This window comes from Mobula birostris, chromosome 30 (assembly GCF_030028105.1).
Source record: "Mobula birostris isolate sMobBir1 chromosome 30, sMobBir1.hap1, whole genome shotgun sequence".
In the NCBI taxonomy this organism is placed as follows: Eukaryota; Metazoa; Chordata; class Chondrichthyes; order Myliobatiformes; family Myliobatidae; genus Mobula; species Mobula birostris.
The window spans coordinates 14,483,144-14,508,989 of record NC_092399.1 but is presented as its reverse complement, the minus strand read 5'-3'; the positions used below and the strand labels follow the sequence as shown (position 1 = coordinate 14,508,989).

The 25,846-nt window shown below is 39.8% G+C and overlaps 1 protein-coding gene across 1 annotated transcript in view; it reads right to left on the bottom strand.

The window, feature by feature from the left end:
• Positions 1-8,810: 8,810 nt before the first annotated feature.
• Positions 8,811-25,846, bottom strand: part of cap1 (CAP, adenylate cyclase-associated protein 1 (yeast)) — a 42,934-nt gene continuing 25,898 nt past the window's right edge. The window contains exons 8-13 of the mRNA XM_072247282.1: positions 23,684-23,852; positions 20,155-20,327; positions 18,887-19,010; positions 17,690-17,772; positions 12,823-12,963; positions 8,811-10,946 (exon numbers count right to left, since the gene is read on the bottom strand). Coding sequence (XP_072103383.1) covers positions 10,863-10,946; positions 12,823-12,963; positions 17,690-17,772; positions 18,887-19,010; positions 20,155-20,327; positions 23,684-23,852 — 774 coding nt within the window. The 3' untranslated portion in view covers positions 8,811-10,862. The remainder of the gene's footprint in view (positions 10,947-12,822; positions 12,964-17,689; positions 17,773-18,886; positions 19,011-20,154; positions 20,328-23,683; positions 23,853-25,846) is intronic.

The following is a 25,846-nucleotide window of genomic DNA, read 5'->3' as shown; positions in this document are numbered from 1 at the left end:
AGAAAATGCAGCATGGGGATGCAAGGTAGATACACGCGTTGTTTTCGGTGATTACACCTCATCCAGAATGTAAACGTCTTCGATTTACATAGATGTGCTGGAATGGACGTCTTTGCTCATGCAAATGGCTATTGGGAATCGTGCAGTGTGTAATATGTGATTTTATATGTAAGTAGATGTGTACCCTTGAAAAATGAAGTTAGACTGGGAGTACAGCTGGAGCTGCAAGGGGGTGGCCTGGTGGTAATTGGGAGTTGGCAGCCCTGTCAGTGTTGCCCAGATCCTGAAAGCACTGAGTTAAATCAGTTCCACATGAATGTCTGCAGTAGCATTCAGATAACAGTTCTTCACTCTGCAGAATTGAGCCATTGCAAGGATGTGTTCCTGACTCTAAGCTTTTCTTTAATGACATTTCTTCAGATTTGTGGATGAGTGGGATCTCTTCTGGGATGTACGAAAGGGATGGGTTACACCTGAACTCGAGGTAGACTGGTGTTCTTGTGGGTAGTAGGCTTACTAGAGCTGTTGAGGTTTTAAACTAGTTTGGCAGGGACATGGCAAGCAGAGGACAGAAGAGTTGGTGTAAACGTATTTGCAACATGTAGAGAGACTGAGGAAGGATGGGTGGTAGATAGGGCATAAAAGGTGGATGGACTAAAATGTGTTTATTTTAACATAAGTGTCAGAAATAAGAGTAATGAACTTGGAGCATGGAACTACACCATTGTGGCTATAGAGTCTTGGCTGTCACAAGGGCAGGAAGGGCTGCTGCATCTTCTAGGGTTTGAATGATTCAAAAGGGTATGGAGGGAGAGGCATTGCTAATCAGGCATAGTGTCACAGATGCAGAAAGGGAGGACATCATGGAGAGATTGTCTACCAAGTTAAATGTGGGTGGAAGTCAGAAACAGAAAGGGAACAACCATGCTATTGGGAGTTTCCATAGCAACAGACACTGAGGAGCAGATCAGGAGGAAGATTTGGAAAGGTGCCAAAATAACAGGGTTGTTGTCATAGGTGACTTCAACTTCCCTAGTGTTTATTGGCACTTCCTTAGCGCAAACTTTTAGGTACTGCAGACTTTGTTAGGGGTATCCAGGAAGGATTCACGTAGATAGGTCAACAAGAAAAGAGGCCATAGGAGAATCTAGTACTAGGCAATGAACCTAGTACCAACTGTGCCAACTAAACCTAAAAATATCTAACTTAGTGTTTATAGAATGTGACTGAGTAACATGTTGGTGATTTGAGGCCATTCTGCTATTCCATAGGATACTGGCTGTTCTGAGTGTTGTACCAAGCTGATTTCCAAAGATCTATCCATTAGTGGTTGAAACATCCATCTACAGGTCTAATGTAGCATTAAAGTAAAATTAAGATAATGTTAGGAAAAAGTGCACTGTACTTTGCAATAGCTCCATGGCATGGAATTTAATGTTTATATCACTTCCCCTTTCTGAAGGAAAAGAGCTACTTAAGTTGTACATTCGGTTAGCTCTTAACATGGCTCCACAGTTGTCAATGCATCCAGTTACACACAAGGTTTACTTTTCCACTGAACACATTTACTAGCCACTAGCCTTGAAGCACTGCCTTCACAGGCCAGGTGGAGAACAAGTAGTATGACAGTGTCATAAAGGAGAGTGTACCTTTACAATTGTTAATGGCTAGTGGAGTTCTATCTTAAAAGTAAGAGCCCTTGGTCACGAGGTGAACTGCAGTCAAGATGGATGGCAAAGCCACTGGATGTTGCTGGGACCATCTGCACCTGATGAGCACCAGAAGTCACAGCTCATTGGATCATCAGTGTACAGAACCCCTCCCCACCCCAGGGAAAATAATGATGATGCCACCTTGCATCCTACCACCCTCTCATTGCCAATCCTTTCATACTTGCTCCTGTCACTTTAAACCAGCAATGTCCTCTACCCTGACCTTCCCTTTCTTTATTGCCTCCAAAGCTCTCAACTAACTTGCCCCTTCAGTCAGTCCTGTCACACTCTGTATCAGATGGATATTAAGTCCAGTGCAGCATTACACCCCTCGATAGAACTACTTACACATGGGATTGCAACCCTCTCAAAGCACTTAGCTCAATCTGTGCCCAGTTTAGTCTAGTCAGTCATTCTGCAAGCAGCAGGAGCCTTGTAGACACTGATTTTTTTTTTCCCTAGAATTTGCTGTTCTACTTTCTTCCTTGATTGGTTTTGATCAACTTGACAGTAACATGTGCTGTTTACTACTCACACAGTTGCCATGAAGCTTCTGTGAGTGGTTACTCATCTTTTCGGATGGATTACATAAACTCTTTCTCTGAACTTAGAAAATAAGAAATAGGAGCAGGAGTCGGCCATCCAGCCCGTCGAGCCTGCCCCGTCATTCAATAAGATCATGGCTGATCTGTCTGTAAACTCAGCTTCATCTAACTGCCTTTTCCCTATAACCCCTAATTCTCTTACTATGTAAAAACCTGTCTAACTGTTTCTTAAATATATTTAGTGAAGAAGCCTCAACTGCTTCCCTGGGCAGATTCACCACTCTCTGGGAAAAACAGTTTCTCCTCATCTCCATCCTAAATCTTCTCCCCTAAATCTTGAAGCAATGTCCCTTAGTTCTAGTCTCACCTACCAATGGAAACAACTTTCCTACTTCTATCTTATCTATCCCTTTCAAAATGTTGTATGTTTCTATAAGATTCCCTCTCATTCTTTGAATTCCAGAGAGTATAGTCCCAGATGACTCAATCTCTCCTCATAGGTTAACCCCTTCATCCCTGGAATCAATCTGGTGAACCTCCTCTGCACTGCCTCCAAAGTCAGTATATCCTTCCTCAGGTATGAAAACCAGAACTGCACACAGTACTCCAGATGCAGCCTCACCAGTACCCTGTGTAGTTGCAGCATGACCTCCCTGCTCTTGAATTCAATCCCTCTAGCAACAAAGGCCAACATTCCATTTGCCTTCTTAATAACCTATTGTACCTACAAGCCAACTTTTTGTGATTCATGAACAAGCACTCCCAAGTCCCTCTGCACAACAGCATGCTGCAATCTTTCACCATTTAAATAATAATCTGCTCTTCTATTATTCCTTCCAAAGTGATGATCTTGCATTTATCAACATTCTATTCCATCTGCCAGACCTTGGCCCACTCACTTAACCTATCTATATCCCTCTGCAGACTCTCCACATCCTCTGTACAATTTGCTTTTCCACTCAGTTTAGTGTGATCAGCAAATTTTGCTATGCAACATTCAGTCCCCTCTTCCAAATCATCAATGTAAATGGTATACAGCTGCGGGCCCAGCACCGACCTCTGCGGCACCCCACTCAGCAGACTGCCAACCGGAGAAACACCCATTTATAGCAACTCTATTGGTTAACCAATCCACTATCTTGCCAATACACTTCCTCCCACTCCATGCATCTGTATCTTATTTATAAGTCTCTTGTGTGGCACCTTATCAAACGCCTTCTGGAAATCCAAGTGTACGACATCCAGACTTGTCGTATGAGACTTGCTGCCTTTGAGGTGTGAGATTTTTGCCAGATCACTGCCAAGGTGATTGGTTCTCTTATCTGGAACTAATCAGAATCAAACTCCCAAGTAAATTTATTATCAAAGTCACCATCTACAACTCTGAGCCTCATCTTCTGGTAGGCATACTCAATAAATCTAATAACCAGACTAGAATCAATGAAAAACCACTCCAACAGGACAGGCAATCAGTGTGCAAAAGAGAACAAACTCTCAAATACAGAAGAGTAAAAATAATAAGCAAATAAATAGAGAACACGAGATGAGGTCTTGAAAATGAATCCATTGGTTATGGCAACAGTTCAGGGAAGCTTTCACCTTTGGTTCAGGAGCCTGATGGTTGAGGGGTAATAACTATTCCTGAACCTGGTAGTGTGTATCCTGAGGCTCTTGGACATTCTTGCCGATGACAGCAGCAAGAAGAGAGCATGACCTGGGTGGTGGGGGTCCTTGATGATGGATGCTGCTTTCCTGCAACAACGCTCTGTGTAGATGTGCTCAAATGGTTGGCGGGCCTTCACCTGCGATGGACTACTTTCTACGGGCTGTAGATTCAGCATCTTTTCCTTTGGGACTCCCTTACCCCAGTCAGTTTAGCACAACTCAGTTTTGTTTCTCAACTTCTGCACCTGAAGAAGTGGTCAATCATGCGCAGAGCAAACAGACGAAGCCTAGAGTCATTGGAAAAACCTGTTGTTCTGTCATCCCTAACATCTGGAGCCTGATTTGCTGCCAGTTACGACACAACTACCTGCTTCGTTTGCTGCTCATAACACTGGAGGAGGCCATTTGTCCCAGAGGAGCAATCCCATTAGTTCCACCTGCCCACCCCCGTATTTCTCATGCAACTTAATCCTCTTGCAGTTCCCGCTAGATTCTTTCTGTAATTCATGTACAAAAAATGCAGCAAAATGACACAATGACTGGAGCTCCTGCTGAACAGCTCCTGATCCTGACCTTCCGTCTGTGTGCGGGGGTTGCATGTTCTCTCTGTGCCAGAATGTGTGTTGCTGTCAACACAAATGATGCATTTCACTGCATACACGATAAATAAACTTGCATCTCTGTGACCGTGTAAGCTTGTTTTCCTCCCGTGTCACAATTTGCCACTTGGTGTAGCTAGGTGACAAAATAATCACGGGAGTATTGCTGAGCATGTAAAAGAAAATGGATTACAGGGCTATAGGGAAATGACATGGGACTCATTGGTCCCAATCATCTCCTGTGGTATAATAAGAGTCAATTCGCAGTCGTCAATGAACTGATAACAGATCTTTGGAATGTGGGAGGAATCCAGGGCATCTAATGAGGGCAATTCATATGGTCATGGAGTGAGTGTACAATTGCCACACAGACTGACCTGAAATCTAGATTCTTTCTGTAATTAGTATACAATAAATGTAGCAAAGTGACACAATGGCTCCTCAACACAGGTGCCCCTCAGGGCTGTGTCCTCAGCCCCCTCCTTTACTCTCGGTATACCCATGACTATGTCACCACCCTCTGCTCCAATCTGCTAATTAAATTTGCTGACGATACTACACTGATTGGCCTAATCTCAAATAATAGAGAAGAAGTCATCACCCTGACACAGTGGTGTCAAGGAAGCAACCTTCTTCCTCAATGTCGCAAAAACAAAGGAGCTGGTTGTGGATACAACAGGACTAGAGTCAGGCATTGACATCAATGAATCTGGGGTTGAGAGGGTGAACAGCTTCAAGTTCCTCGGCATAAACATCATTGAGGACCTCATGTGGTCTGTACATACCAGCTGTGTGGTGAAAAAAGCACAACAGCGCCTCTTTCACCTCAAGACAGTTGAAGAGGTTTGGTATGGGCCCCCAAATCCTAAGGATTTTCGACAGGGGCACAATTGAGAGCATCCTGACCGGCTGCATCACTGCCTGGTATGGGAACTGTACTTCCCTCAATCGCTGGACTTTGCAGAGAGTGATGCAGACAGCCCAGCGCATCTGTAGATGTGAACTTCCCACTATTCAGGATGTTTACAAAGGCAGGTGTGTAAACAGGGCCCGAAGGATCATTGGGGACCTGAGTCACCCCAACCACAAACTGTTCCAGCTGCTAATATCCGGGAAACAGTATCGCAGCATAAAAGCCAAGATCAACAAGCCCCAGGACAGCTTCTTCCACCAGGCCAACAGACTGATTCATTCATACTAACACAACTGCATTTCTATGTTAGATTGTACATACTATTTATTGTAAATTACTATAAATTTCACATTGCACATTTAGACAGAGACGTAACGTAAAGATTTTTTACTCATGTATATGAAGGATGTAAGTAATAAAGTTGATTCAATTCAATAGATTGCAATTGATTTCCCGAAGTTGTGGGGCCGCAGTGCTACCGATCTGCAGCAAACTTGCAGACCTTTCCAGGCAGAGCTCTGAGCTGTCAGCATTGCAAATCCATGACTCCCAAAGAATGTCCTCATTGCGCTCTTCATGTCTCCATCTTTCACTGACATTTTCCACCCTCGTTGTAAACAAACTTCTCTCATGTTCTCATTCGCTTCAGCCTTCACTTCACGTTACACTACATCCCTTCAGTGTGGGGTATGACACAAGCACGGTTCAACCAAGCCATTGTCTCACCACCACCGAAAGGTCTCGCATTTAACTGCTCGACTCGCTCTTCATCCAGACTTCAGAATTCTCACTGCATGAACAGTTGTCAAAATTTACATTCAATGCATCACCACCGGTACCTTGGCAATTATCTTCATGGAGATTGCTGTGATATTTGCTGCGCTTCCTGTTCGTTCCAGATGGTTGCATGATAGCCAGAGGAGAAAGTTAGTAAGTACATGTACATTCAGTGGCCACTTTGTTAATGAAAATATCTAATTAGCCAATCATGTGGCAGCAAATCAATGCATAAAAGCATGCACACATGGTCAAGAGGCTCATTTCAAACATCAGAAGGGGGAAAGAATGTGATCTAAATGAGTTCGACCGTGGAGTGATATTTGGTGCCAGATGGAGTGGTTTGAGCATCTCAGAAGCTGCTGGTCTACTGGGATTTTCACACACAATGGTCTCCAGAGTTTAAAGAGAATGGTGCGAAGGACAAAACTCATCCAGTGAGCGGCAGTGCTGTGGGGCAAAAATACCTTGTTAATAAGACGTCTAAGGAAAATGGCCAGACTAGTTCAAGCTGACAGAAAGCAACAGTAACTCAAATAACCATGTGTTACCACAGTGGTGTTCAGAAGAGCATCTCTGAATAGACAACACATCAAACCATGGAATGGATGGGCTACAGCAGCAGAAGGCCTCACAGGATTCTAAGGTGTTCATTATAAAGTGACTCAGAGTATACTTTGCCCATAAAAATTAGCTAGAATAGTCAGTATAAATGGATTGAATTGGCATTCTTGCTGATACAACTGCACCTGTGAGAAACTTAAGTTATTTTCACTGATGACCATTAAACTTTCGGAAAAAAAAGAGTATAGCTTGCTGCTGTCTCATTCCAAACTGCAGCCTGCAATCCTATCAAAGAGAGGAAAGCCTCTTCAATGTGGGTACAATGACACAACAGAAGGCTGGAGCAACACACAAAAAAACCACAGGCTCTCAATGGGTTAGGCAGCATCTGTAGCGAGAAACTCTACATTACAGGCCAAGACTCGTAAACCTTACCTTCTAAGTATGTACTAATTGGAGATGCTGTAGCATCTCTGAAACTAAGCCGTTTGCCTGCCTAGGGTGGTCCAGTGCACCTTAAGTGTGAATAGTTTAACGATTTCTTTGCTGCCTAAATCCTTTGAAGAATATCATTTAGACCGTCACAATTGTTGTGTACACTTATAATAAGCACCTGGCCTCCTGCCTTTAACAGAGTACTAACATTCACTCATAACTCAAAAAGGGTCCTTCTGCATCCAACATCATTTTGCGCTGCCTCAATGGAAAATCATTGGGATATTTCAGATACAAGCATTAGCCTTTGAAAAACCAACTTGCTGGAATATTGATGGACATTGTGACTGTTGTTAATTCAATTAGGAGGTGACTGTTCTCATAACTGTCCTCAGATGTGAAGTAGTGTTTAGTGCTCTTATTTCCACAATCCCATTGTCGGATTCTACCTGAAGTATAATGCCCAACAGGACTATCTTTGCCTGTTTGCAACTGTGTCATCTTCTTCAGGGATTTGCACCCTCGTGCAATTTGTCCGTAAGTGCAGAGACTCCCCGAGATTCCACAGACAGAGAGACAGAAAGACAGAAAACAAGTTTTAAAGAAACAGCCTCACTAACTTACCTCAGCCTAAAGGAGAAACGACCCTCACAGTCTCCAGCTGTTTGTGAGGTTCCAGGTAAGTGACCTTTGGTAATTTTTGGTTATTTTCTTTCCATTTATTCTAACTGATGGAATGTTCCAAGTCTTAGTATCAGCAAATTATGTGCATTTAAAGTGGTAAAATCTAATAAAAAATAATTGAACTATTAAATACAACTTAAATAATTAAAGCAGAATGCTGGCAATGCGACATACACAAAATGCCAGAGGAACTCAGCAAGTCGGGCACCATCTATGAAAATAATAAACAGTCGTCGTTTCAGCTGAGATGCCAAAGTAAAAAAGGTGGGGGAGGTTGTGAGCAGGCAGGGGAAGGAGATTAGCTAGAAGGTGATAGGTGAAGAGAGTGGACCACAAGAGAAAGGGAAAGAAGAGGGGAGACAACAGGAGGTGATAGGCAGGTGAGAAGAGACAAGAGCTCTGAGTGGGGCATAGAAGAAAAGGGAAGGGAGAGGGAAAGTTTTTTTTTAACCGAGAGGAGAAATTGATGTTCATGCCTTCAGGGAGGCTACCCAGACGGAATATAGGGTGGCCTCATCTTGGCACAAGAGGCGGCCATGGACAGACATGTCGGAACGGGAATCGAAATTAAAATGTTTGGCCACTGGATGACAGTCTTACATATTACCTTCTTATCTGGGACTTTAACAAATGGCTTTTTAAAATCCAAATACTCTACATCCACTGGGTCTGTCGCACCCAACCTGCCAGTTACATCCTCAAAAACAAACACTTTAGTTTTGTCAACCACTATTTCCCATTCAGAAATATGGGAGCAAACAGATTAGAAAGTGTTTTTTGATGTTAATGCTGTTATCAAAAATATTTATAAATCTATTCATAAAGAACCTCTTAAACTTCAAAGCCTACACCACGTTTCATAGCTAGGTACACTGATCTGCAACCATGAACAAAAATGAAGCAAACAACGCAAATGTGAAAATTTATAAGCGAGTTGGCAAATTTTATTTTGTAGTTTAATTCCTGATGTATTTCAGATAGCCTGGTAACCATAAGTAGCAAGAACTGAGTTTGATCCCTCTTGTACATAACAAACTTTTCAAACTGTTATGAGGACATTGATATCAGGTTTAGAACATACAATACAGCAAAGAGAGGCCGTTAACATCAATCTGCTCATAATATTCTGCATGATGGAGGGGCCATAACTTGTTACGTGAACAAGAATATTTTTCTGAGCAAGTTCACTTTAAATGTAATATGTCGATTCCATAATCTCAAACAAATGGCAACCAGTTCAGGGGCAATTACATTAACCTTTTTTTACCTGCTACAGTCTTTATATAAATTACTGTAGCAGCATCACAATCCAACTGTAGCCATGCATCATCTCCCATATTCACCGTCTGGTAAATTCCCACAACTATAAATTTGCAAACCTGTACTACGACTGCAAAATAACCCCACAGAAGTCATACAACACACCATAATCACAGTGGTCCACTCAGAAATTAATATACACCATGTAAGGCCCCAATTACTTCCCCAGCCATTAATACACAGATATTCTTGAAACATAGCTAAAATTAAGAATAATGCATCTAGAGCCAATCACAGAATATTAAACTGAAGCACAAAAGGAAATCTGGCAATATTTTTTTAAAATCTGTATACCGGTAAAACATATTGAATTGAAAAAGAAAAGTGACCATATGTTGTGCAGCCAGTGCTGAAATGTTAATAACCAGAAAATATAGTTTTATTTATCTACTGAAAACCAGATTATTTAACACTCTAGAGAGGAACAGTGGGCAATAGGATAGTTTTTAGACAGAACTTTAAACCCCAAAACATCTGCCATCAGAATTCTTGAATGTTCAAAATGAAGATACATTATTAGATTTTTTTTTCCCTAATCAGCAGGAACTAGACCCTGAGAAAAGATGAATGAAGTTTTATTATCTTAAAATTATGTTGAGTCGGAGGAGAAACCGCTTCAGGATCCCAGCTTTAGCCCATGACTATGCTAGAAATAAAACCCTGTCCAATCAAATTGTCAAAGTGTAATCTGAGAAGTGACTATGACTAAAAATTGGAAGAAACAATGCAATTTGCATTTTGACAGGAAAGCCTCATTTAGTTTTGAAACCGTGGAATGTCTAAGAGTTACCTTAAAGTAACTCACCCGTACCCACAAGTAATTAGACTTATTATTTTAAGGATTTCAAGTCTAGATCACAAAACTGGAGAAATATCCGCACAAAAATAAATTCAGGATCTCGGCCTTTCACATAAATTTTGATCTGGTTCATGGAGGGAAGTTCTTACCCATGAATAGGTTACAGTGTGCACATTGGACTATATATAGCTTCAAAGGATAAAAAACAATCCTACTAGTGCAGTGAATAGAATTTCACTTGAAGTCAAAAGCAACAGATCTTCCACAAAGCAGTCCCAAAGCCTAATTAATCAAAGAAGAGGCACAAAGTAGAAACTAAAAAGAAAATTGTAATTGCATATTATAACTCATCTATGCCTATTTAGCAGGGCTTAAGATTAGTCGTATGCATACATTACAAATTTTTTTTTTAAGAAATAATTTCTTTAAGACAGTTAGAGATTTAAAAAAGTCCTTCCTCCCTTCACCAATTAAGAGCTCAGCAATGTTTGTCTCTAGTAAACTACATTTGGTACACTATACTTACTCAAAAATCTTTTCCCAATCATTTCCCTCTCCACACTGTTCTACTCTCATAGATTCAAAATATTTGCATTGCTAGATTGTTCTGGACAGCAGTCATTATGCTTTATCGCAGCTGCCTTAGGCCATTATTATACTGGAGAGGGTAATTCCAGTCATGAGGTATAACGTGTATCAGAATAAGTACCTCTCATATGGAGTTATAGGATGAAAACTAAGTAGACTGTGCAGAAAGTTAGCTTGTTGCTTCTACAGATTAATCAGGCTCATGATTAGCAACATCATTAAGACCATGCTTGTGGGTTCAAGTCCCCAGGTTCCATACATTTAACCACTTATTTCAGTTACTGTGGTCACCAGTTTCTCTCCATTCCAGACGGTCTTGAATTGTTCTGGAACAGGGCATTCCACCTATTAGACAAAATGAAAAATGAGTTGCTATAAAAATGCTCGATTCTATCACAAACAGTTTCCTTTAAAAAAAAAAGCTCCACGTCTGAGTGTTTTCTACACCACCCAGTTCCAGCACCACGGCATTTCATTTGGCCCAGAAAATGCATGATTAACAGGTGTTGAAGAGCCAGTCATCTCATACCGTCAGCTAGATTTCATCTTAGAATTTGAGTCAAAAAACCCTGAACCACACCGTATGAATCCTGGTATAGAGTCACAGAATTATACAGCACAGAATAGCACATCAGCCCAACTTGTCCATGCTGACCAGGATGCACCATCCAAGCTAGTCCTATTTGGCACATCACCTTCTACATCTTTCCAATCCACGTACCTGTCCCACTGTCTTTTAAACGTTATTATATTTGCCTCAGCCACTTCTTCTGGCAGCTCATTCCACATATATATCAACTTCTGTGTAAAAATTACCCCTCAAGCTCCTCTTAAATCTTTACCCTTTCAATTTAAACCTATGCCCTCTGGTTCTTGATCCCCCCAACTCTGAGAAAAAGACAGTGCATTCACTCTATCTATGCCCCCTCATGACTTTATACACTTCTATAAGATCACCTCCAAGTCTCCGAAGCACTAAGGAACAAAGTTGTAGCCTGTTCAATCTCTTCTTTATAACCCAGTCCCTCAAGTCTTGGCAGCAACCTCGAAAATCTTTTCTGCAGACTTTCCAGTTTAAGACCATCTTCCCTATAACAGAGCGACCAAAACTGAACACAATACTCCAAGTGTGGCCTCATTAGCACCATCAAGACCTCCAACTTTTATATTTAGTGCCTTGACTTATGAAGACCTGTGAGCCAAAAGTTTTCGCCCTGACTGCCTATGGCTTGACTCAGTGAACCAAGGTCCCTCTGACCTAAAAAACACACCAGGGCCATTGTTGTTCACTGTGAAATTACTACATGGATTTGAATTTCCAAAATGTAACACCTCGCACTAAGCCAAACTCAACATCGATTACCATTCCTCAGTCCACTTAGTCTGCTTATCAAGGTTCCCTGTAATTTTTGATAACCTCTTATTATCCACCATATTTCAGTGTCATTTGCAAACTTGCTAAACATGCCTTTTACATTTCTCATCTATAGCTTTGATACCATTGACAAATAACGATAAGCCCAGCACCAACACCCAAAGCACACCACTATTAATGGACCTTCAGTCCAAGAAAACCTAGCACTATCACCCTCTGCTTTCTACCATCAAACCAACTGTGTATCCAATTAAACAGCTTTACCTGGATTCCATGTGATACAAGTAAGGGATAGGATTTCACCCCAATGTCCAATACCAACTAATATTCCGAATTTTTTTTCACAGGTGCTGCTTCCCTATGGAGTATATCCAGTTATTTATCTATATTTCAACTGGAATATGTGGAAGGCTTATAATGAATCTCGTGTTTCAATTTGCCTGTTCTCGTAAAGTACTTGAACCTGCCTGGTTGACCTCTAAATGTGGAGGGCCTGGAGATACAGAAGAGATTCTTGTCCAGTAAGTGTAAGCCAAATCTGAATGTCCAAGGTAAGTTACAACCAGCAACCAAACACACACCAATTATTGAACACTGATTACATTTTGACATTTAGTCCCCTACCCCATTGTAACAAATCTGTTCAAATTTCAAACATCAAATATTTGTGTACAATTTTGAACTGACAGTTCAAAAGAAAAATTATCTGCACTACATTTCAGGAATGCAAGGAAGGAGAGATAAACTTGAAAGCAATAAACTATTTTTTTCTCTGGAATATTCTATGGAATATTAAGTCATTCTCATTAACATGCAATTTTTAAAAGACAAGGGAAATGTACTTACAAAATCATCCTTTTCAGGAATCAAGATGTTCATCTCAGAGGACTTGGCACTGATAACCTCACAAGAGAGAGAATCCTTACTAAGGTAGATATGGCACCCATCAGTCTTATTGACTGATATAGTTGGCACTTTACCCAACACCTAAGGAAGGAAAATGACAGAGCAACTTTAAATATGGACCTTGCACATACAGCAAGCTTCTGAAAACAATTAAAAGTTTAACATTTTCCAATAAAATGTGTAATAAGTGACCAAAATAATCTTTAAAAATTCTGCAACATGTGAACAAAATACAGTGATAAGCTTAGAATTCTAAATTGCACTTTGCTTTTGCATCTACCCTATATAATTGAAACAAAAATTTCTTCTTCTATTAGTTACTCAAGTTCATCAAACCTGAATCTTTTTGCAAACTGGTAAACTCTCAATACAATCAGCTTAAAAATGATCCAACATTTGGATCACTGCTATCAGCACAATTGTTTGGTGTTATATTTGCTGCCTTTATCCGAGTGAGCACCTCTGGATTTGACCTGCAGATAAGAAAGGAACTGGGGGGTGGTATTGGGGTATTGGACCATATTTAGAATTACTGCGCGTTTTAAATTTCAGAAATTAATGGTCTTTCATCCTTGGATATACAAATACAGAGGCGTTTTTAAAGACATACTTTGCTATTGATTGCAGTTGTTTATCTTCGTACAATTTCAAGTAATTTTTATCTTCCATATCTCAATAAAATGTTCTCCACTTAATAATAAATCAATGGCCCAGATTTTGATTGTATATTTTTCAGTACAATCAGAACATACATGAAGTTAACTGTAACTTTGATCTGCACATGCAGTTAAACACAAACATGCAAGTTGCTATCAGTGATCCTTGCTTCTTCACTGACTTCGAATGATGATAGAGAAGACCAGAAATTTGAGAAGCTAAAACTAGATTATTGTTAAAAATAATTAATCCTTGCTGAACGAGGGGACACGATTTAAGCGTACTTAACCTCTGACCCCCACACACACAAAACCATAAATTTTGTAGCAATTTTATTTTTTTTTAAATCCCAAATTTGTACATTACTTATGATACATTAGCTTCTACCCCAATACTTCTATACAACAATCTGTATTTTGCATGCTAAATGTTGATTAAACATTAATTTTTCTGATTCATGATTTGGAAGCTCAGCTCTCCTGATTAACCTACTTGTTGACACAATATTTGCCGGACACAAACAATTTCAAGAACTGATGCCAATCGCAATGCTAGAAAAGGGAAGTCATGCCAGAAGGTCCCATTTCTTTTTCCAGATCAGCAGCATGCAGTTCACTGCCAATAGCAGAATCTAAACTAATAGGTTAGAGTACCATCGTTTGTCTAGTGATCTGAAGGTCGCTAGTTCGAGCCTCAGCTGTGGCAGTGTGTTTGTGTCCTTGAGCAAGGCACTTAACCACACATTGCTCTAGTGTCTGAGCAAGGAGTGGCGCCCCACACAGACTTCCAATCTCCGCCTTGTAAGGCATGAAAATGCCCGACGCACGGTCTGAGTCAACGTTCCCCCCTCCCCCCCACCATGCCTGTGAATAAAGAGTATAGCAATACTGCACATCTTCTTCTAAAACACAAGCTTATTTCTTCTGCTGAGCAAATTATGTTAAGTATATTAACATTCTGAATTTTGCCCAAATTTTGGGATTTAACTTAAAAAAAGAAAGCAGTAAAGACTTTTAAATTGATAACAATAACTTGTAATTGTCTTAGCAGTCACATCTACATAGAAGAATAGGGTTGTCGTATTTGAAAAATAATACAGCTACTTCACATACACAGAAGTTAATGGAACACAATTACACTCCTTTGGATTATGTGTTTTACCTGTGCTAGACAATAACTTGGGACACGTCTCCTTGAAGACTGTAAACTTGAAACAAATTTTTGGTCTGTTTACAATAACAAAGGTTCCCATAAGATCCAAAGACTGAATGTGGCTGAAGTATCCTTAACATTTGAAATATCCTATCACCTACAAAATATATACACTGATCCACACAAGGTCTTGAGGAAGATAACCAAGAGTTTAGTCAAAAGAACAGGTCTTAAGAAGAGTCACGAGGAGGACAAGGATAGAGAGGCACAGTCCAGAGCTTTGGTATTGGCTGATAATGAACCAATTAAATTTGGAGATAAGACCTTAAAACATGAGAGCTGAATTATGCCATTCAGCTCATCAGATCAGTAAGTGGCCAGAATTAGAGCATCATAGATATCTGACAGTTAAAGGCTGAAATTAGAAGTCTCTTAATTGCTGAGAAGGTGAAATTATAGAGGTTAAACACAGAATAAAGAACAGTACAAGCCCTTCAGCCCACTGGCCTCTTGACCTACTCCAAGATTAATCTAAACCAACCCTTCCCTTCCCCATAGCCCTCCATTTTCTCTTTCCTCCATGTGCCCAAGAGTCTTTTAATGTCCCTAATGTATTTGTCTATACTACCGCCACCTCTGACACATGTGCTCCATGGACTTGCCATTCTGACTAAAAAAACAAAAAATCTACCTCTGATATTCTCTCTCCCCATACTTTTCTCCAATCAGCTTAAAAGTATGCCCTCTCATATTAGCCATTGCCACTTGAGAAAATGGCTGCTGGCTCTCCATTCTGTCTATGCCTCTTATCTTGCACACCTCTATCAAGTCTCTTATCCTCCTTCACCTGAAAGAAAAGAACCCTTGCTTGCTCAACCTTTTCTCATATGACATGTTCTCTAATCCTAGTAAATATCCTCTGCACCCTCTCTAACATTACTCTAAGTGTGGTCTAACTGAAGCTTTATAGAGCTGCAACATTACTTTGTGGCTCTTGAGTTCAGTCCCCGACTAATAAACGACAACATGCCATACACCTTCTTAATAACTGTATCAAATTGTGCAGCAACTTTAATCCTTCTATGGCACCACCCTAAGAATCTTGCCATTATCTTTCAAGTTCAACCTTCCAAAGCGTATCACTACACACGTTCCCCCATTGAACTCCGACACTTCCCAACCCAGCTCTGCATCCTATCAATGTCCAGTAGTAACCTACAGCAACCATCTACACTATCCACAACACCACCAACCTTTGTGTTATTTGGAAACTTAGTAACCCACCCTTCCACTTCCTCATCCAAGTCAGTTATAAAAAATCACGAAGGGTAGGGATTCCAGAACAGATCCCTGTGGAACAGCATTAGTCACCGACCTCCAGGCAGAATATGCCCCATCTACCAGCACTTTCTGCCTTCTACGTGCAAGCCAATTCCAAATCCATGTAGCCGAGTTTCTATGTATCCCACCCACCCCATGACTTTCTGGATGAGCCTACTATGGGGAACCATGTCAAACATCTTACTACAATTCACATACACCATATCCAATGTTGTACCTTCATCAATTTGTTCAGCTACTTCCTTGAAAAACTCAATCAGGCTCATAAGGCACAACCTGCTCTGCACAAAGCCAAGCTGACTACCGATAATCAGACTATGCTTCTCAAAGAATGCGTCTCTAAGAATCCTCTCCAACAGTTTGCCCACCACTGATGTAAGACTCACTAGTCTATAATTCCCAGGATTATTCCCAATTATCTTTCGTGACCAAAGAAGTAACACTTGCCATCCTCCAATCTTCTGGTACTAAAATGAAGCCAGTGAAGATGCAAAGATAATCATCAGCAGTGCAGCAATCTCTTCCCTCACTTCCCACAGTAAATTGGGGTATATTCCATCCGGCCCTGGGGACTTATCTACCCTAATGTTTTTCCAAAAGTTCCATCACATTCCCTTTCTTAAAGCCCCAGCACATTAATCCTGCTCTACACCGACCTCATTCATCAATGGTGAATACTGATGAAGGGCCTCCCCTACCTCCTCCAATTCCAAGCACATTTCCTCTTTTATCCCTGTTCAGTCCTACCCTCACTCTAGTCATCCTCCTGTTCTTCAAATATCCATAGAACACTTTGGGATGTTCCTTAATATTACTCACCAAGGCTTTCTCATGTACCTTTCTAGCTCTAAGCTCTTTCTTGGTCACTTTATAACGCTCAAGATCAATGTCTGATTTTTGCTTCCTCAACTTTCAGCATGCTTCATTCTTTCTCTTGACTAAATGTTCCACCTCTCTTGTCAACCATGGTTCCTTCACCCTACCATCCTTTCTCTGCCTCAGTGGACAAACCTATCCAGAACCCCATGCAAATACTCCCTAAACAACTCCACAATTCTGTTGTAAATTTCCTTGAGACCATCTGTTCCCAATTTACACACCCAAACTCCTGCCTAACAGCATCATAATTATCCCTCACCTAATTAAGTATTTTTCCATTTTAGGAAGGTTGAAAATTGAAAATGAGGATTTTAAAACCAATTTGTTGTTTATCTGGGGTCCACTGGAGGTATACAAGTAAAAGATAAGCACTCCAATGACAGGTAATATTATGCAGGGGAAGTCAGACAAGGTAGAAAGAGAGATGGGTTCAGTTTCAGTTCCAAAGGTAAAGACAGTGGCTGGCTCGGGAGCAGAACTTCGGGCAAGGATGGAGACAGTTACTCCAGTCTTCTGAAAATCAAGTTCAAAGAAATGTTTGCCCCCCTGGTATTGATGTAAAAGGAGCAGTCAGTAGATGGGAAAGAGTTGGTGGGAAGTTGAAGCTGACTGCCACCTAAGTACACGTGGATATGGACGCCATTTTGGTGACCATGCGTTGGGAGTTAAATGTCAGTGAGAACACTGAGTTAATTTTCATGTTCCAGCTAAGCGGCCCCTGGAGAAACTTGTGAAAGTAGCAGAGATTTTTATTCTCCTCTGCCCTTGTTTCAATTACCTGAATTTTCACATCCCTGGAATTTATTACTTCCACAATTCCAACAACATCATCAAAAACAAGGCCCAATTTTTTACAGTTATCTGTAAAACAAAAAGCAACATGATCTTCATTAGGGTGTAGAACCCTACATCGCAAACATTAAGAAAGTTCATCTTCATTCACCATTACCAAGCCTCCTCCATGGTGCTTATACTTTCTAGCATGGATGCCAGGGACATTTTGTAAATTCTACATTGACTATATAATTGACCAGATTCAAGCCCTGTATGTTAAGGTGAACGGTAGCACCTCTTAAGGTTTTCTGAAGAATGGCAGATGGATCTAGAAAATTACTCACTTCAGTAGCTCAGCTGTTCATTAAGCATGCTGATATGCAGGGAGACATTTCAGAAACAAAGCAGTTACTTGGATATTTGGCATTTATATCTAAAGCCAATTAATTGATACACAGGATAAATCAGTATATAATTAGCCAGCATGGAGAATAAAATAAACAATTATATGTTTTTACATAAAAATGCAAGTTCTCTCATATAGCAGGTAATTGAGGAAAAGAGAAAGCATAAATTTATTTCACAATTGTTACAATGCTGAAAATTAGTCTTTTCTTTCAAAAATTGCATGCAATGTGTTTTCCATAACTCAAAGATAAAACTCAGTACATCACTACAAAGAAACGAACTTAAGGAGAGCACACCTCAGTTATGTACCACCTGCTGATGAATTACAGAAGCCAATCTCTCCTTAAAAGGCCAACAGAACACCCAGAGGGAGAAGGTAACATAATCAGTTTCAAGCTATAAGAAACAGACAGGAAACCAAGCAGTCTTGAAAATAACAAGAGGTTTTAAACCAATTTATTGTTTGACTTGGAGCCAGTAAAGATAAGTAAACAAGCAAAAGATGAGCGTTTCAACAACAGATGAAACGAGGCAGGGCAAAGTCAGGTAAAGTGAAAATAAATACTAGTTTAAATGTGGCACAAAGAATCTGGCTCAGTTCAGTTGCCAAGGAAGCAAAGTTTGAGATTTCTTGGGAGAAAAGTCAGCTGTCACCACACAGTAGCTTGCTCACCTGACCACAGTAAGATAGACCATTGCATCACTGTTTGTAATTGAGCAAAAGCAGTCTTAACAGTGATTAAACATGCTAAAAAGCAGCTTGAAGATTTGATCTTTATATGTTTCCACCTACCGACGGTGATGGAGTTGATCTTCCCTTTGACAGTAACAGTGGAGTGGGCACACTTGTAAACATACACAACCTGCTTCAATTCAGTGTCTTGAATAACCAGGTTACTGGCATTCTCTTGGTTTTCCTAAAAGCAGAGAACAATCTTAAACCACTTCACATAAAGAGAGTGAGAAAACACTGTAAATGACTAACATGCTGTAGTTTATTCATTTAATTCATGCATAAATATTAAATTACAGGTTAACAATTCAGTGTTCAAAGACTTCATAATTATAAAAGTATAAAATATTGCCAGAAGGATTACAAGTTTCCAAAATACTTACGTGCAACAGATTTTCTGACAAAACTGTCCAATTTGGTTTCTGTCTTTGCCTACTAGCTCCTAATGAGGGATAATTCCATACCTCCAATCATTCCACGTTAGCCCAGTGAAATAGCTAATATTGAAATGTATACCCAATGATTACCTTTTCATAAGGGCATCATGGTTCTGTCAAGTTTTACAGTCACCTACCTTCTGTACAGGCAAACTTTCAGCTGATGGGTTACTAGATTATCAGTCACAGAGACAATGCTCAACTTTTCCATGTAAATTGTTGATCACATTGATATTCAGATTAGTTAAACTTAAAAGTAGGAATTAATTTTTTCAGGTTTCTTTTTACAATGTGGATACACCTCATTTCAGCCCATCCACAGCCCCAGCCTCAAACGCAATTACTTCAATTTTCTTCTGACTGGCCTCCTGTACGCAACCTACTGCACTGGCCAATTGTCCTGTGTGTCTATATACATTTATGTACCTAACCAACCTCGAATCAATTTTAAAATTTTATATCAACGTATTGGTTCTTAAAATTCATTGAAACCCTTAAACCGGCTCAAAGTCACAGTAAATTTATTATCAAATCTCTGACATCATCCTCTTCCCCCAATGTTTCATCTACTCACTCACAAAACCTTTCATGACTGTATTCTTTCCAGCACTCTAATGACCTCCAATGACAATCACAAGCCTGGTCATTACACTAGTGCCACAGGGACACTCTTCAGAGTACAAAGCTGCTGAGTATTTACTTAACTTTAAGGAGCTAAAACCAACTGGAGCTCCATTAGGAAATGCAGCCAAAATCAGCTGAGCAAATACCAAATACTGAACCAAGAGAATTTATTTTGCATTTTCTTTGTCATCACCCACTAAAATCAAAGCCCATCTTTCCAAAATAAATTCTGGAATAATGGATTATTTTGGATAAATTTAAACTTACCACCATCCATTTCTTCCCTTGCAGTTCTAGCACGGGTGGCCCTTTCTTATTTGCTGGCTTCACTGTTGGAGAAGCTGCTTTGAATGGCTTTGGTCCAGATACGGAAGTTCCACCTGCACTTCTTAACGCAGGATTCTTGTGGGTTTTGTTACTGTCCGGGACATGCTTCAGTCCTGAATTAAACAGATGTTCACAACATTGTGCTTATCTAGAACATTTTAGTTCTTTGCTTTTCCTACGCAGCTGAATAATAAGATATTTAGAAGAGTGGAGGGTTTGATTAGTGACTATATACCGAAGGCATAGTTGAGACACAACTTGTGTACTTGGGAAAGCTGTCTTTTATTATGGAAGTCACTGCCAGATGTCCTAGAAAAGGGTGCTAAAATTGATAAAGAGCAATTAATATTAAAGTTAGATACATCTACAGTAGCGTCATCAGTTCTCAGTTGGATGCATCATAGGTTGCTGAGAAAAGGGAGGAAAATGTAGAAGTAGTGGTCATAACCCTCTAATCAGAAGACAGTGTCTGAAGACTGTAGAAATGCAAATATTTTAAAAACGTTTACAAGAATAAATCCAGTAACTTGTCAGTCAGGCTAACCTTAGTTTAGGGCATGGTGGGAAAGCAATTTGGGATAAATTCACTTGGACAAAAATGGATTTGATAATGGGAGTCAGCATGAAGTTACCTGGAATGATAAGACAACTTACATTCAACTTGCCTGTTAAGATTTTGAGTTAATTGTTCATTAGGTTAATCAGTCACTGTAAATTATTCCTGGTGTGTAAGTAAGCGGTAGAATTTGGGGTAGAGGGAATAGTTGATGGGCTAATGTGAGCAGTTTTGGGTCCCTTATCTAAGAAAGGGATTGAAAGGCTTATCATACGAAGAGCATTTGATGGCTCCACTCACTGAAATTAAGAAGAATGAGGGGTGACCTCATTGAAACTTATCAAATGTTGAAAGGCTTCGATAGAGTGGATGTGGAGAGGATGTTTCCTCTGGCGGGGAACCAGAGGACACAGCCACAGAATAGAGGAGTATCCTTCTGGATAGAGACGAGGAGGAATTTCTTTGGCCAGAGAGGGGTGAATCCAAAATTCGTTGCCACAGGTAGCTGTGGAGGCCAAGTCATTGGGTATATTTAAGGCAGAGGTTGACAGATTCTTGATTAGTCAGGGAATGAAGGGATACGGAGAGAGGAGCAGGAGATAGGGGCTGCGAGGGAAAATGGATCAGCCATGATGAAATGGCAGAGCAGACTCATTGGGACAAATGACCTAATTCTGCCCTAGATCTTACAGTCTTATGGGGAATGTGGGAAGAACAAAATGTAATTAATATAAATTATTCCTTAATGGTCAGCAAGGGTTCAATGGGCCAAAGGGGCCAATTCTGAATTACATGACACAAATAAAGAGGGAGCAACAAGGTTGATGCAGTGCATACTGGCTTCTGCTAAAGTGCCATCTGGTTGATGGTAAGACTAAAGTCCAAAGAATAAAAGGAGTAAGTAGCAGCATTGCTAAGTAGTAATAAAAGGGAGACAAAAACGTTACAGTGAATAGTTATTTTAAATAACGAAGTGAGGAAGATAGTATTTTTCTCTGGGGTCAGTGGAAGAACAGTTGCATTTGCTGATCAATATTGATGGCTTGTATTTGGATATACAGGAGACAAATTCATAACCTGCTATTCATTCAAAATGTGGAAGCACAGTGTACAATGAAAAAGACAGTGAGAAACCTTCATGAGAACCGGATGCTGAATGTGAAGACACAAAGCAGAATTTTGATAAAACAGAAAGATCTGGGTGTTTAGTCCAAAGATGGCAAAATAACATATTGAATTCATGGTTTCATAAAATAAGACCACAGGTTTAGTCATAAGTAAATTGGTGAACTTAATTGCAGCAACTTCTCTGAAGGAAGGATGTGAAAGCGGAGAGGATGCAAAAGTAAAGATCACCTGAAAAATTTGAGAAAGTATGAAATTTGTGTGACATGGAAAGGTTGAAGATGGGCCCGTTTGCCTTGAAGCAGAGGCTGGAAAATGCAACAGGTGTTCAAAGTAAGTGGGTCCACAGAATAAATGAGAAAAAGCTGTTCATATTCAATAGGTGTCACTAGGTACATTTACACTCAGGGAAATGTATACAATATACATCCTGAAATTCTTTTTCTTCACAAACATCTATGGAAACAGAGGAGGGGGGTCAAGAAAGGTCTATTGTAAAAAGAAAAAGAACCAAAGGCTTAAGATTTTTTAAAACTTTCTGAAGCACAGTAAGTGGTTAGCATTTTGACTGTATTGCCTAAAGGAGTGTCGTCTGTCCAAAGGGGACAGTATTAGCACTTGAAAAAAAAATTAAATTACACAAGGGCATTCAATTTTTTTCTGGCTCTGTACGTCTTATAGGCAACAAATTAAAAATAAGATTCAGTATTTTCAATATGCATATATGAAACTAAGGTTTCTGTACCTTAATTTAAAACTTACTTCTCAGATACTAGTATCAAAAGGTCATTTTATAAATCTCCCAGTTATTGGAAACTCAAACAGTTTAACACTAAAGTCAAGATCTGATGAATTAGCCAGTCTTCATGAATCTGATTTCCAGGGCTTATGGAAAGCATACAAAGGGCACTATTTGAACACTTCTTTCTTCGACACAAGGAAACTATGTCGTTTCCTGCATTACTTCTATTCACAGTATCTTTTTATAAACTGTGGATTCTTTCCTCCAAAATATTTAGTTCAAGCTGGAAGCCTGTGAAAGTTGGTTAACTCATTCATTTTTTCCTGCTTTCAACTAAATGCTTAATAAACAGTAACTTGCATAACTATTTTCCCACCAAATTTTAACCTTTAACAGACCAAACAAAAACTCCCACATCCATGTGCCCTTCTGTGGGAGCTGTTGGAATCACTCAAATACAAGCCCTGTCAGCACATCAGCAAGTTGTTGACCACTGACCTGAATAGAATTAAATTCCATTAACACACTAAATGCTAATATTCACTATCGATCCTCATTTGAAGATTTTGTTGGCTACATCAAAATGGTTATTCTCATTAGATTTGTGGAACTCTGTACAGAATAAATTAATTAATTCTGAAGCTAAAGCAGTCAGTTTCAATACACTGAAACTAAAATTATCAGGATTTTGCAACCTGCTCTCCCAATTTCTCTGGTGGAAGGTACAGGGGAAGGAGGAGATTAAGGCAATTCAACTGTAATTTAATCCAAAAAATAACTTTATAGATGCCTAATGTATGCAGGTTTACTACAGTTCATTTTCCATCAATATAATGGAGATCAACATTTTTGCAAAAGAATAGCCATTTACCAACATGGTAAATAAATAATTACTATTTATTCCTTTCTCAAAAAGGGAAACTCCAAAGTTCTAGACAGTGAATTAGAGTTAGAGTTCTGAAGTATCTGCAAAACTGATTGCTCGTTATATTAGGATGTTACTTTCAGATTAAGTATCAATAACAAACTCGCCATGTATTACTTACTACTAGTAATATCGGTTCCCTTGTTAAGCTCAGCAAATAGAGCTGATCGCGAAACAGATGTGTCATCTTTAGAAGCTGGGGATGGAACGGATGGTGGTGGTGGTCCCGGAGGGGGAGGAGGAGCTCCTCCTGAAGCTGGGGCAGAACAAGAGGCCAACGCTATCCGACCCTTAAAGAACGAAAACAGGATAAAGCGTTAGGCTTTCTAAAGCATTGTATTTTTTAAAAGTCTAACTGCAACATCAAGCCGAACAGTCATTACAATTGAGAAAAAGCCTTCCAAATAGATCTAACAGGAAAATAGAGGTAGTTCAGCCCAGCCCATCACAACTCTGCCAGATGCCAGTTGAGTAATCCCATTTGTCCAGCGGCATGCAAAAGTTTGGGCACCCCCGGTCAAAATTTCTGTTACTGTGAATAGCTAAGCGAGTAAAAGATGAACTGATTTCCAAAAGGCATAAAGTTAAAGATGACACATTTCTTTAATATTTTAAGCAAGATTACTTTTTATTTCCCTCTTTTACAGTTTCAAAATAATAAAAAAGGAAAAGGGCCAGAAGCAAAAGTCTGGACACCCTGCATGGCAGTAGTCAGTAACACCCCCTTTGGCAAGTATCACAGCTTGTAAACGTTTTTTTGTAGCCAGCTAAGAGTCTTTCAATTCTTGTTTGGGGGATTTTCACCCATTCTTCCTTGCAAAAGGCTTCTAGTTCTGTGAGATTCTTCGGCCGCCTTGCATGCACTGCTCTTTTGAGGTCTATCCACAGATTCTCAATGATGCTTAGGTCGGGGGACCGTGAGGGCATTGGCAAAACCTTTAGCTTGTGCCTCTTGAAGGTAGTCCATTGTGGATTTTGAGGTGTGTTTAGGATCATTATCCTGTTGTAGAAGCCATCCTCTTTATAATCTTCGGCTTTTTTACAGATGGTGTGATGTTCGCTTCCAGAATTTACCGGTATTTAATTGAATTCATTCTTCCCTCTACCAGTGAAATGTTCCCCATGCCACTGGCTGCAACACAAGGCCAAAGCATGATCGATCCACCGCCGTGCATAACAGTTGAAGAGGTGTTCTTTTCATGAAATTCTGCACCCTTTTTTCTCCAAATATATCTCTGCTCATTGCGGCCAATAAGTTCTATTCAAAACGTTCAAAGGAACATCTAAACAAGCGTGATACATCTTGGAAACATGAACTGTGGAGATGCCAGCAACAGCCATGAGTGAAAATGAAACTATTTCACTACTTCATCAAGTTAGGGACTATGAACAATTTGAAGGTATCGACAATCACCTTGAATTTTAAAATGAAAATAAAGATTTGGAGGATGCAATTGTAGAAAGCAATGCATGAAGGTAGCCTATCATCTCCATTAGGTGCCTGTGCTGATTTTGTTCATTTATAGTGAATCAAAAGAACACGGCAGCGTTACATGGATGAATTCTTCCACTGATAACTATTAGGAAATAATACATAGATTTATAGTACTGAAGTAGCATCGGTAGTGTTCTAATTTGTTCTACATTTCATTTAAGTACATAATTTGTTATTCAGTTAAACGATAGTTTGTCATTTTATATCTTTTTAACTATTTCCATGAAACTTCAGCGAATTGGGACAGCAGCTTAATTGGGCCAAAATGTACTGGTCCCAATTAACCGGAATCCATTGTATATAGGATGCGATGCAATCTTGTTGTATGATTGTTGTGAATAGTAAATTTTACATCATATACTGTGATGAGCAATGAAAACATTGCTGATTAAGAGGCACTTCCATAGTGACCCTGGCACACAATGAACATGACAAACTGCCTTAGACTCTGATTAATAATCTACTCTATACAAGTGCATACCATAGAATAAGACAATTGAGGCCATCACATTGCAGCTAGACCTTTTTGGAAGAATATAAACCAAATAGTACCTCGCCCATCCTATTCCTTTCTCACTGTTTACTCTTTAAATATTTATACTAATTTTGTTGTTCATGGAACCATAAAGAAATTAATCCTGGAATGAATGCAACTTTAAATTCAACCAATATCACCCTCAAGTGTTTTATTTCATGTATTTTCCATACTGTTTGAGGCAATTTATGCATATTTTACATTGGTGAGTTCGAGATGAAACAGCCTTTGCGATGAAACAGCCTTTGCTGATA